This window comes from Macrobrachium nipponense, chromosome 8 (genome assembly GCF_015104395.2).
Source record: "Macrobrachium nipponense isolate FS-2020 chromosome 8, ASM1510439v2, whole genome shotgun sequence".
Classification (NCBI taxonomy): Eukaryota; Metazoa; Arthropoda; class Malacostraca; order Decapoda; family Palaemonidae; genus Macrobrachium; species Macrobrachium nipponense.
In genome coordinates, this window is record NC_087203.1 from 105,411,535 (window position 1) to 105,423,692 (window position 12,158).

Below are 12,158 nucleotides of genomic sequence, written 5' to 3' on the forward strand. Positions count from 1 at the left end.
TTACTCTTATAGATTTTATTTTGCAAATTTTATAATACAATATAATTACAAAAGTTAAGTGACTATTGTCTTAAGAATTATGACATAAGAAAATAATTTCTGTTAAGACTTGTAAATATCAGACTGAGTTCAAGACTGCTTGAGAGTTGTGGTTTATTCTCTCACTTATAGGCAAATAACATTAACAACATGGAAAAGTGATGTAAAATAGTGTCGTAACTTGAGTGCAAGAGACCTTCCAAATGAAAGTAGTATGCTTAAAGGGTGATAACAGTTACACATAAATGTGGCATGGACATTCGAGCAAGTGGAACATTTATACTTCTGTAGTGGAATTAGTAACATGTTTGTATCTAAAAGCATCCCTTGGATAGTTCAAAGCTGGTGAGTTCTTCACTTGACTATTTCAGTTACATTAATAGCCATGTATACATTAAAAAACTGGCCTACATTGTAACCTATTCTGACAAGGCTAAAGAACTTTCATAGGGAAGTGTGCCTGATGGCTGACAGGAGGTAGGCAAGTTCATGGCACTGTCCTTAGCGAGAGTAAAGTTTTCTCTTTGTTAAATCAGTATCTCTGCAACTTGGAACTTTGGTATATTTTAGTTAAAAACTGCTTGAGAACCAGAGTTTATTTTATTTAAAGATTAACAGTAACATAATATTCGTAAATAACATATGGGCATGTGCGAGATCTTTCATATGAAAATATGCTTGAAGGGTGACAGTAGGTAGGCACAAATTTGCCATTGAGTTCCGATGTGAAAAAAATGTACTCTTTAACTTGGTAGGTACTGCTGAGTTTGCAGCCCTTGAGGATTTGTAGAATGCAGGTTTAAACATCTAAAAGCCGCAGTTTATTTCTCCCATGTGATTACCGATTACATTTTCGTTATATGTACACAGTACTATAGCATTCCAGGGTTACCAGAATACCAGATGGGCATTGGTTTTGCATCTCCATACCCTATACTTTTAGTTGAAAAAACAATTAAAAAAGATATTTTATCCTGGAGATTTGAATATGCATGGATATGGTGGAGAACAATGCCACTACCAGCGCCAACTAGCGGTGACTGACCGAAACACTTTTGTTGACAAAAGTCACATGGTTCATCAGGTCGGATTCAGGTTTTTTGTTTGAGTTCCAATGAAAAATTTACACGTAATTTCACACTGAAGTCCTATTATGTCAAGTTTTAATATGGTTGAGGACCAGGGTTTAACTGTATATGTGATTAATTAATTTTTCTTCAAATTACAGGGTATACATAGTGCAATTGGGTTAATTTCATATATAACTTTGCTCTTCATGATTTTTCAAAAGAGGATTTTTATCCTTTATTTTGCCACAAATTATAAAATATGATCTTATCAATTTTATTCTTTTATTTTACATAAAGTGAATACCAGTTCTCGTTTTGCACTTCCTTGTTCTCTCTGTCCCCCTTCACTTGCCAGATATTTATGTTACTGAGTAACCCTGTGAGTTTACCAACACTTCTGGTGCTCACAGGAGCCCAGGTGACAATACATATTATGTATTATGCCTCCTGAGACTGAGATAGATAGCTTGATAGATAGATAGATTGATAAATAAATAGACAGACAATACCTAAAGCTAGCTCACAAACCAAATATATGATGAAATAATGAATGAAAAATTAACATAAAACTTCTAGTATAACCATACAGAGACCAGGGATGAAGTATATCAACTAACAAAAGATTTGGAAAACCAATATAAAACCAATCACTGTACAGGCAGTCCCTGGGTTACGACGTTTCGAGGTCAAGGCGCTTTTCAATTATATTCATCAAAAATTATTTCCAGGGTTACAACGCATGTACCAGGGTTACGATGCCTATAATGCTCATCTGGCAGAAGAAATACGACACCAAAAATGCAAAATAATCAATATTTGAATTTTTTTTTATGAAAAATGCAATAAAAATGTAGTTTACATAGTTTTCAATGCACCCAAAGTATTAAAAGTAAGGTTTTCTTAGGATTTTTTACGATTTTCGGGTTACAACACATCTCAAGAACGGGACCCCGTTGTAACCCGGGGACTGCCTAGTTATCTTTTAAAAACAGTCCTTGTAGCATTTGAGGAATGCTTTAATCATATTCATTAAAGTGACATCAAATATGAAAAGTCAACCATTGTAATATTAACCTAAAATATCTTATTAAAATAATACTGTCTATATCTTTACAAATAACGTAATAAAAAAAGTTATGTACATTATGACTACTACATAAAATTAAAATCAACTAAACAACTTAATCTGAAAGCATAAATATGTATCCAGGAACTTGAGCTACGTTATTAAGTGGATCTTCTGGAGGAGGACTAGACCTAGTACATTCACTCTGGTGGTTGATCCAATCACGTCTCTGGCAGAAATCACTACAGTAGGCTTTGTTGTGGCAACCTGAGCACTCCAGTTCACTTTCACGGTTACAGTTGACACACTGCTTGTAAAAAGAATAAACACACCCATCAAATTTATACAAAGGTTGTTTGGGGTTATGAGAAGCATCACAGATAGGACGAAATACATATATTTCCGAAACAATCTCAGAATTTAGATGGATGCAATGCAGAGAAATTCTTAATTACCTTTTTACGCACGCCGTTGATGGCAGGTGCTGGAGTTAGAGATGGCATGTTAGAAATTAATGAGTCTAACATGATGGGTTGGAGGGACTGGCCAGTATCCTCATCCCTTACTTGAACCAAAAATCCTTCTGAAGACCTGAAAATAAAATGCCCTGGCCTCATTATATCTTTATTGGATTTGGAATGAGATATCACTGCCCTGTTGTGGATGTAAGGAGGGAAATTAATAAGCTGAAGAATAGGAAAACCCCAGCAGTTGATGAGATTAGAAGTGATTGCAAATGGAATGAGTAGTTGATCAGTGTAAGGGATGTCTGAACGAGGGAAAGGCTCTGAAGGAATATATGAGAGGAATACTCACTTCTTAGTAAGTGTAAAGGTGATATATGTATAGTAGACTGTAAGACTTACATGAGTATAACATTACTGTATCATGGAAGGTGTATGATAAAATGGTAATTTAGAGGGTAAGACACATGACAAAAGGGTAAGAACGGAGTGGGTTCGGACAAGGTAGGGTGCATGTCTGTGTGTTGTGAATTAAGAACTGTGTATTTGTTAAAACAGTTTGGTAACTGTTTGAAAGTGGATGGACAGAAAGAAAGCTTTAATTTGTAAGAGACCTCATAATATTTTTAATATTTTAATTACAGAAAAAAGATACTTACTTAGCCATACTGGAGAACTGAGCTTCAAGCTTGGCTTGAGTGACTGCATCTTCCTTCTCACTGAGCAATTTTTGTCTTACATCATAGGCATCTTGCTGGGTTCTCTCTTTAAGCTCTTCTAGTAAAGTTCTTGCAGCAGAGACGCTTCTTTCCAATCCAATCAGTACCTGAAAATTCAACACATGCTAATGTTCAAACACTATTCTCAATTTAGAAAACATTTTACAATGGGTGAAACAATTCCAGTAATTTGAACACATCTTTGCAGGTCTTTAAATTAAGGGAATTAATACTGATTTGGCAGAATGTTTTATTTAGTTTTGCAGAAAATAACTCACATATTTTATCCAGTCCCATAAAATAACGCAAGAAATCTTTATAATGCCACCTCATTCTTAGGAGGCCTCCATATCCAAGAATAAAATCCATACTCAGCACAACATACAATAATAATAATAATAATAAAACTGAAAATGCCTCTCAAACATATTTTGTTAAATATTTTTCTCTTAATCTTCCTACTAATTGTTTCTGCTCCTTGTAGAGTGCATATAATCAGTTAAAAAGTGAAGGCATGAGTGAATCACTGTACGTATATAGATTGACATCTGTATAGTACTCTCAAAAAATTACATTAAAAAAGACAAATTGTTTAAATAATAAGTAGTTGCTGCCAATTCACTAGACAGTAATTAGTTACAATCTTTATCAGGTATACTACTGACTTATAGAAACACTTCTATATAAACTAGCTATAAAATATTGTTCATCAGGTCATAGTAGAGTTTTATTCCTGTTGTGCAAAATGTTTCAGAAGGCATAAGAGTTGCTTCCATTCTAGAGATTTCCAACCAAATCCATGGAGTCCAAGGAGTAATTTACCTGGTGTGGGGAGACAAAATATTAACTGAAGACTCATACATCTGGCACCTCTTAATCCTAGTAGACTGTCTGGCATCTAGACCATAAGGTAAGTTGATTTCTTTCCAGATTTCTCCTAAGTTTGATGTTAAATCTGTATATCCATTGTTTTTAGTCTATATAGTAAGTACTCTCATTACTGGTAATATCATTATTTCTTTTTGAATTCTCAGGTAATGGTTTTCTTGGCAGAGTAAGTTTTTTATGTCTTACTTCACACCTCTATCCTATTCCTAAGGGTGGCAGGGAGGATTCCATTTGTTATTGTTCAAGGTGGTGTTATGCTTACTCATGGGAAGAGTAGTCATCTAAAGGTTGATGTAGAATTTTGGTATTATTTGTGATTTCTCCCATAGTATTTGGTCTTACTTTATCTTGCTGTGTGAAGTGGTAAGAAAAGCACCTTCATGAATGTAGTATAAGAGGTGCTTGCCGAGTTTTGTAGTCAATCTGTAAGCACTTGCACAACACCACAGAAAATAGTGTTTGATGGTGTAAGCTGGTCTCCTTTGGGGCACTAGAGGAATGAAGGATGTAGACCTACTTGGATAAGAACTCTGAAACATGAGGCTGAAGATGATTGGAGATTTGTGAAAATAAAATCACAAAAAACACGTTGGCCAGTCTTAGTATTTCAACAATGTCTTTTGTAAAGAATTATGTTTTAAATTTAGGATGATTTAGTCATTCTCACCTCATTCATGCGTTCCCATGCCTTATCTAAAGGAAGGTTGGCAAGAGTGCCTGGAGAACTGCAATTAGCAGATGAAACAGCTGTAGACTGAGGTGTAGAAACTGCACCTGCTGCTATGGCATTGCCTTGCGCTGGGGATGTTCCACTGCTGAGCACTAAACCAGGAACTACTGTCAGATCCCCTAATTCTGACACTGGGAGTGTTACTAAAAGAAAAATACCAATTCAGAATTTAGTAAAATCATCATGAACTTCTTAAATGTGCCACTGAAAATAAAATCTTTATAACAATCATACACCTCACATAAAACAGTATTCTACAGACAAAAAAACTATAGATAGTGCATTTATTTTCTTTTTTACTCTTACTTCCGACACCAGGTAAATATGTGAATTGGATTGAACACTCCTTTCACATCTGACAACCCGACAACACACAACTAGCAGCAAAGCCTAGAAATAATCCTATTTTTCACAAATTATGGCAGAGGTTGGCTTGCATGTTGGACAAAAAATTGCCTTTATCCTCACAGAAGCTTTACAGAGTTTAGAATTTCAGAAATAATAGAAAACCCTATTCAGCAGTCTAAGCTTTCTCAAGTTGATAGCATCAGTGTGAACTGCTGAAAATTTGGGGGAGCGGTTTGTAGCCATGGTGGATCATCCTCCTGCAGATAATCCACAGTGCTTTAAAATTAAATTCACTGAGGGGATGCTCATGTACTAATTAAGTCCTTCTACATATATGATTCACCACAGTGCAGGTGAGGGAACCTAGATGTAAAAGTAAACTTAGCCAGATATAATTAAAGCACTCCTTAAAGTACACTTGGTCAAATATCATTAAACAATCAAAGGCTACAGCTGGGAGCATAAGAGACTATACATAGCTTAAAATAGTACTATGGACACTGAATCAAGACTACTGTACTGCATATTTAACAAAGCATGTCCAGATAAGTACAGCTGTCTACACAAGCAAAAACTTTTTAATAAAACTTAATAAAAGTGGGAACTTAGAGTGAAAAACTAATATCAATCATAATCACAGCCTTGTATTATTGCTCAGGTTAACCTGTAAGGAAATATGTATGATGGCCATAATGTTTTAAATTGCAGTTGCAAGTGAGGGCATTTCATTGTTGATATCTATGTAAATATGTACTGTTCATCTCAAGAATCCTACCACTTTCTCGTAATACCAAGCAGATTAACGCAAAAACTAATACGTACTGGGCAGCATGACTGAGTGCTATCACTTCACCAAACCAACTTACATTGAATTTCAAATAATCAGTTGGAAAGAAATTTGACACCTTAAATACAGGTATACAAAAATAAAAAGTCCTGTTAGAATGAATATTTCTTTACTGGTCAAAGCTAGCAAAACAGTTTTACCTACCTGTGGGTGTTGTTGATCCTGGCTCCTCTGACACCGTGCGCTTAAGAACTTTTCCTGTCAAGTCAGTGCTAAGAAAAATCTTGTCTCGTCTCTTGCGCTTGAATGGTCGATGTAATCGTACTGTACCAGCCTGAAATTATTCAGTTTCTAAAATGAGCTCATAGACAAAAGCAGATTAAACAACATCAAAATCTTATCATACTGAAACATAGATAATTCTTATGGTAGTAATAACAGCATATGCATATACTATACTACTCTTGCATCTGACAAGGTGAAGGTTACAAGAAAAATATTTGAAATCTTAGTTATGTAGCATATACTAAACATCCTATTGTCTGTTATCCCTTCCTACCTGTTAGGAAGGGATAACCCACAGACCAGAAGGAAGACACTCACTAAAATTGTTATGTATGTTTCAGTATACAGGCAGTCCCCGGGTTACGACAGGTTCGGCTTACGACGTTCCAAGGTTAAGGCGCTTTTCAATTATATTCATCAGAAATTATTTCCAGGGTTACAACGCCTACAATGCTGATCTGGCACAAGAAATACGACACCAAAAATGCAAAATAATCAATATTTGAAGGTCTTTTTGATGAAAAATGCAATAAGAATGCAGTTTACAGTTTTTAATGCATCCAAAGCATTAAAAGTAAGGTTTTCTTAGGATTTTTTATGATGTTCCAGCTTACGACGATTTCTGGGTTACAATGCGTCTCAAGACCGGAACCCCTGTCGTAACCTAGGGACTGCCTGTACAGTATTGCAGATGTTACTCTTATGTTTATACTGAATCATATTTGAGCTATCCCATGGACTATGATTCTGTTATTTCAGTCAAAAAGTATACCTAAAATATTTTAAGATAGCAGAAAAACTTCTGGGAATGACAGTACAATGAATGAATAAAAACTGACAGTTTGCAAGCTAATGAAACTAATTTAACCACCATTAAAGAATATCATGAATAATGAATAAAGAAGAAAAGTTTTTATATTTTCTATATCACTGTACGTATAGTTAAAAATAAAAAGACAAGGAAAAATATGGGTCGAGAGACTTACAGCATCATCATCATCAAGACATATACTACAGGAACAAGATGTTGCATGAACCTGAAGAAACCCCTCATCAATCAGGGTTAGAAGGCTCTGTCCTTGAAACCTGAAATAACAATAAGAATTATATCTGTAAACTGAAAACCTAGCAAGCTATAAGGACCAGGCTAGTAATGTTAAATGAAAATAGGAATAAAAGTGCCCTAATTAAATGTTACCTATATGTATACTACAGGTAAAAAAATAGAGAGAAAACACTTGGTCTTTGGCTTGTTCTGAAAATCTGGACGCATTTTCAACTCAAAAGAACAACCCTCCCCAAGCTATTAACATAGTAATCCTATGCAGTGCTTTCAGTCACTTCTGTTGTTTCTCAAATAGCAGGGAGCTGCTGTTACTTTTACATACATATCAGTGACTAACAAATAAAGATTCAAAATTCCTGGTTCCAGATCCATAAGGAAAACACAATAACAGTTATCATTAGTTCATCAGCTCTATTTCATTCCAATCTGGTAATAGATTACTCTTTCATATGTGAAACAAATATGTTGCCATTTTTTGTGTCACACAGATGCCTCTTTGGAATAGTATGTATCTGTAAACTATTTTAATGAAAAGAATATTAACTGAGCCCCAGATGTAATCTGCATAAAAACAAGAATAAAGAAAGGACATTATTTTCCCCGCCCCATACGGGGTAGCGCTGTCACTGCACCTCATACAGTGCACTGTCGGGATTATCTAGGCTTTTTTGCAGCACCCCTGCACCCACTAGCTGCAACCCCTTTCACTCTTTTTACTGTTCATATTCTCTTCTATTTAATTCCCACCCTCTCCTAAAATTGTTTCATACTGCAACTGTTAGGTTTTCTTCCTGTTACACCTTTGTAACCTTTTTACTCTCAATTTTCGTCAGTGCTGTGAATGACCTAATAGGTCCTATTACTTGGCCTTCAGCCTAAATTTTATTGTCCATTCCATTATTGCTTCTGCACTGCTACAAAGTATGAGAGGTGCTGCGACTCATGCTCACCTTATACTTCGTTTCCAGTCCTTGCTAGCTGACCTGCCACAATGAGCTTCGAACTCAGTTGGAGTGAACCATTCCTTCCCCAGCAGGATGCATTTCCCCCGCGACCCAGAACCAAATCTGCTTTTGACAAGTTCACCTGTAGTTTTCTGTAATTAAACATCATGCACACAATAAGCAGCATCTTTTCAGACTATATATCAAATGACACATCTTCCATAATCATCTCAACATAAAATGAATAACAACAAATGCATCTGAGGATAATTTATAAAACAGTCTTTGATAACAATGACTGTACAGAGAGAACCAGGTTATATAAATGTTATTTTAAAAGTTATATTAGAAATTACCATTCCCTTAGTAATTAAGTGACATATTGTTGGACCTAACTCTTCAAAAACTTGAATTAGGTTGTGATTTTCTCTTGTACTTTTAATATCTGGATTTTGATATTCCTCAGTTTGACTTTGCTATGATCCAGTCTTTTCTCCTCTTGTTCCTTGCCTCTTTGATTTTTAAATTTTATTAAAACTTGAGGTTTTTAAAGTAGTACTAACCTTACACCTGACTGTGAGCGATGGTTCTTGAGCAGCTTCTCTCCAGTCCTGTTCTATTTGGAAAGGAGAAATGATTTTGCCTTCTTCTATTGACGATGATGAAGTCATGGAAGTTGTCACCGAACTACTGCTGATGCTAGACGTACATGACGAATTAGCTACCTGAAAAGATGGGGGGACTTGCATTTCACAGCCATCTAAATCACCTATTTAGTAGCATATAGTGAAGGGCAGTGGATCCCATGATGGGAAGATGAGCCTTTCTTATAATGTAGTACATAAGCATATTTTTCAACTTTAGTAGTGGGGTTTAAAGAAAATGAAAACGAAAAATAATCTCACTGCTCTTCAGGGTGTCACCAGGTGGTGTGGGCATTAGATTTCCAACTTCATACCCTGTACTTTTGTTGCCAAACATATAAAAAATAAATATCAAGATTTTAAATGTGTGCAGATATTATGCAGAAGAAATGTATGACAACTGATTTGTTGAAGGAGAAAATATTGAGATATAGAAAGTTTATTTTGCCCAGAAATGGAAAATAATGGTAAAAGAGAGCACTTTAGGAGCCTAGACCTACACCAAGTTGGGTTTAGTGATCAAAATATGGTGGCTGTGCAAGGTGGTATAAATGCAAAGGTATGCAGACACTCCCTAGACCAAATGAGAATAAATAGTTTTATGGATGTCTGTTTATAAGGCAACTCATTTTATACTTGAAGAGGAGAAAATGTAAGGTAAATAGCAAGTTGATAGATATAAAGAAGTTGGAGGTATAGCTGATCATCTATTTTAAGTAAACAGGATTATGTTGGAGAGGAGTTGAAAATTTAGATGTGTGATTATGGGAAAAAAATTTGATAAGAAGGAAGTGGATGAAAAATGTTCTTAAGTTAAACACCGTTATGTTAAGCAGATGGGAAATGTGAGGTATAAGCATAATTTAAGAATGAAGTCAAAAGTTGTTCTACAGGAAGTAAATGCAAAGAAAGAGGCAAATACTATCCTTCAACAGTGGAGTGTTTTAACGATTAGAAGAATGACATGTCTGAATGATGCAAGAATGGAGTTAGAATAAATTTAAGAATACTTGTAAAAGTGAATGTTGAGAATGTAAGGAGGGAGAGTAAAAGGATGAAGAATCTTGACTTAAATTCAGGTGTTTATATACAGTAACTCCTTATAAAATTTGTTGTAACTTTAGGGAAATTGGGAGGGGTTGTTTAATGAGATTAATGCTGTGCTAGGCATTCCCTAGATTTGGATCATCAAATTGCATTTGATTACGTGGCAGTTGTCTGCATGACTCAAAACACTGGTAAAAAAAAAAAAATCTTTGGAGGAACCCCCTTAGACAGGTGGAAAACGTTCTTGGCCTTCACCTATGATGGTATCATCACTGAATGTTTGATTGTAAATAAACCCATCTGCATTTCAAACCACATGGGAAATTTCCCCAGTAGTCATAAAAACATTTTTATGAGTGTATGTATACAGGTTTTATTCTACTTTTGTACCTCTTCTGTAATAGGTAATTATTTGAAGCTGGAGAGGAATTGAGCGAAGGTCTCGAGCTCCTGTAAATTTTATTCCTTTTTAACTAAAATTCAAGCAAAACACAAAGAATGTGCTTTGAATCTCTGAATGAAAAAGTATACCAGGAGTTGATGGGATAACAAGTAATATGCTGTCATACAGTGGTGAGACTGTGATTGAGCAGCCGAGTGCGTAAAAGTAGATGTGGATGAGGGGAAATGATCTAAAGGAATTGATGACAATAATTAGCTAGTTCACTGGTATAGTGGTTAGTATACTGGCACGCCACTCGCAAGTCGTGGGGTTCATGTCTCCCCCAGGGCAATGAAAAATCACTGGCTCAGGATCGATCAGTTACTGCTGCAGCGTAGGATCTGCATTGGGAGGTTGAAACTAACATTCTTGGCAAGCTTGAATTTCAAGTCAAAGGCCCCTGTGTGCTTGTTCCATGTGAATACATTTCATCTACTGAAATACTACTACTACTACTAATAATAATATTAATAGTAATAGTAAGAAGTAGAAGAAGAAGTAGTGTTCGTGCATGTAAGGGAAAATAAGATACAAGTAAATGTAAGACTTGTATGTGCAAACCAAATTTAGTACACATTGTAAAGTACTATATGAGGCTAGCACTGCGAGAACTTCCATTCGCCACATTTTAAAAATGGAAGTTTTCAAAATTGGCAATGCCATAGCTAATTTATTATTTGTTTCTCAGAAAAAATTCTTATATCAAAATTTTCCAAATTTCATGTACTTTAACACTAGACTAGTAAAAAAAAATTAGACTTCACAACTTATGCTACTAGAAGCTATTATGTAGTAGTAACTAAATTTGCTAAGGCATTTTTTTGGAATTTGAAACACTTTGAACACGTTTCTTCACCGGTTAAATAGTCAACAAGTTCATTTCCAATTTTAAATTTGTTACTAAGTCATAGTGCATTGCTTTCAGTAGCCCAGATACGATTTTCAGACTTTTTATTTGCTACAAGAAGTGTCTAAGAGGCACCTACAAGTAGCAAATTTGGATATTATTAATACTTTTGTGTGTTTATGGGCACCATTAGAATCCCAAAACTGCGAAAATGTAATCTTATAATGTTTTAGATGTATTTTGCTTCCAGAAAAGTTAATATAGTAAGAATTTCCTACTACTTGCTACTAGTAGCAAGTAACAGGAAATCACTAATAATAATGGTAATCCACAAAAAATACAAAGTAATAGTTTGTATAGTTACAGCATGCAATTAGATAGTAGCAACTATCTCAAGTTGACGTTTTGTTTATGTTTGCTACTTGTTCCTACAAGTAGCACTTAATAAAAATAATAAAAAAAATGTTGAACAAAAAACTCTAAATTAAGCTAATAAAACTGTCTTCTCAGGTAAGTATAATGTCTTTCTTACCAGGTTGTGTATTTGTGTATACTAGTAGGAACTAGTAGCAAGTATCAGATATCTGCTACTTGCTACTAGTTCTTACTAGTAGTGAACAATCGTAAAAAATGCAAAACTGAAGCAGTCATAGGTAAGTATAACAGTCATTTTCTGGGTGTGTTTTTATGTTTGCTACTTGGTACTTGCTACCAGTAGCAGTTGTGACCTAGAAACAATTTTGTACAAACCATAAAAAAATTAAAATGTCTC

At 35.0% G+C, this 12,158-nt stretch overlaps 1 protein-coding gene across 3 annotated transcripts in view; it reads right to left on the minus strand.

Annotated features, from left to right (window-relative positions):
- LOC135222931 (deformed epidermal autoregulatory factor 1 homolog) overlaps nucleotides 1–12,158 on the minus strand; it is a 22,305-nt gene continuing 10,147 nt past the window's right edge. Inside the window, exons 2-9 of one of the 3 annotated variants that reach the window (XM_064261374.1) lie at nucleotides 8,970–9,131; nucleotides 8,413–8,558; nucleotides 7,383–7,482; nucleotides 6,316–6,445; nucleotides 4,914–5,119; nucleotides 3,299–3,465; nucleotides 2,631–2,766; nucleotides 1–2,485 (exon numbers count right to left, since the gene is read on the minus strand). In XM_064261374.1, the coding sequence (XP_064117444.1) occupies nucleotides 2,291–2,485; nucleotides 2,631–2,766; nucleotides 3,299–3,465; nucleotides 4,914–5,119; nucleotides 6,316–6,445; nucleotides 7,383–7,482; nucleotides 8,413–8,558; nucleotides 8,970–9,131 (1,242 nt within the window). In that variant the 3' untranslated portion in view covers nucleotides 1–2,290. Of the gene's footprint in view, nucleotides 2,486–2,630; nucleotides 2,767–3,298; nucleotides 3,466–4,913; nucleotides 5,120–6,315; nucleotides 6,446–7,382; nucleotides 7,483–8,412; nucleotides 8,559–8,969; nucleotides 9,132–12,158 lie in introns of those variants that run through there. The other 2 variants (XM_064261375.1, XR_010316393.1) reach the window with 2 other exon arrangements.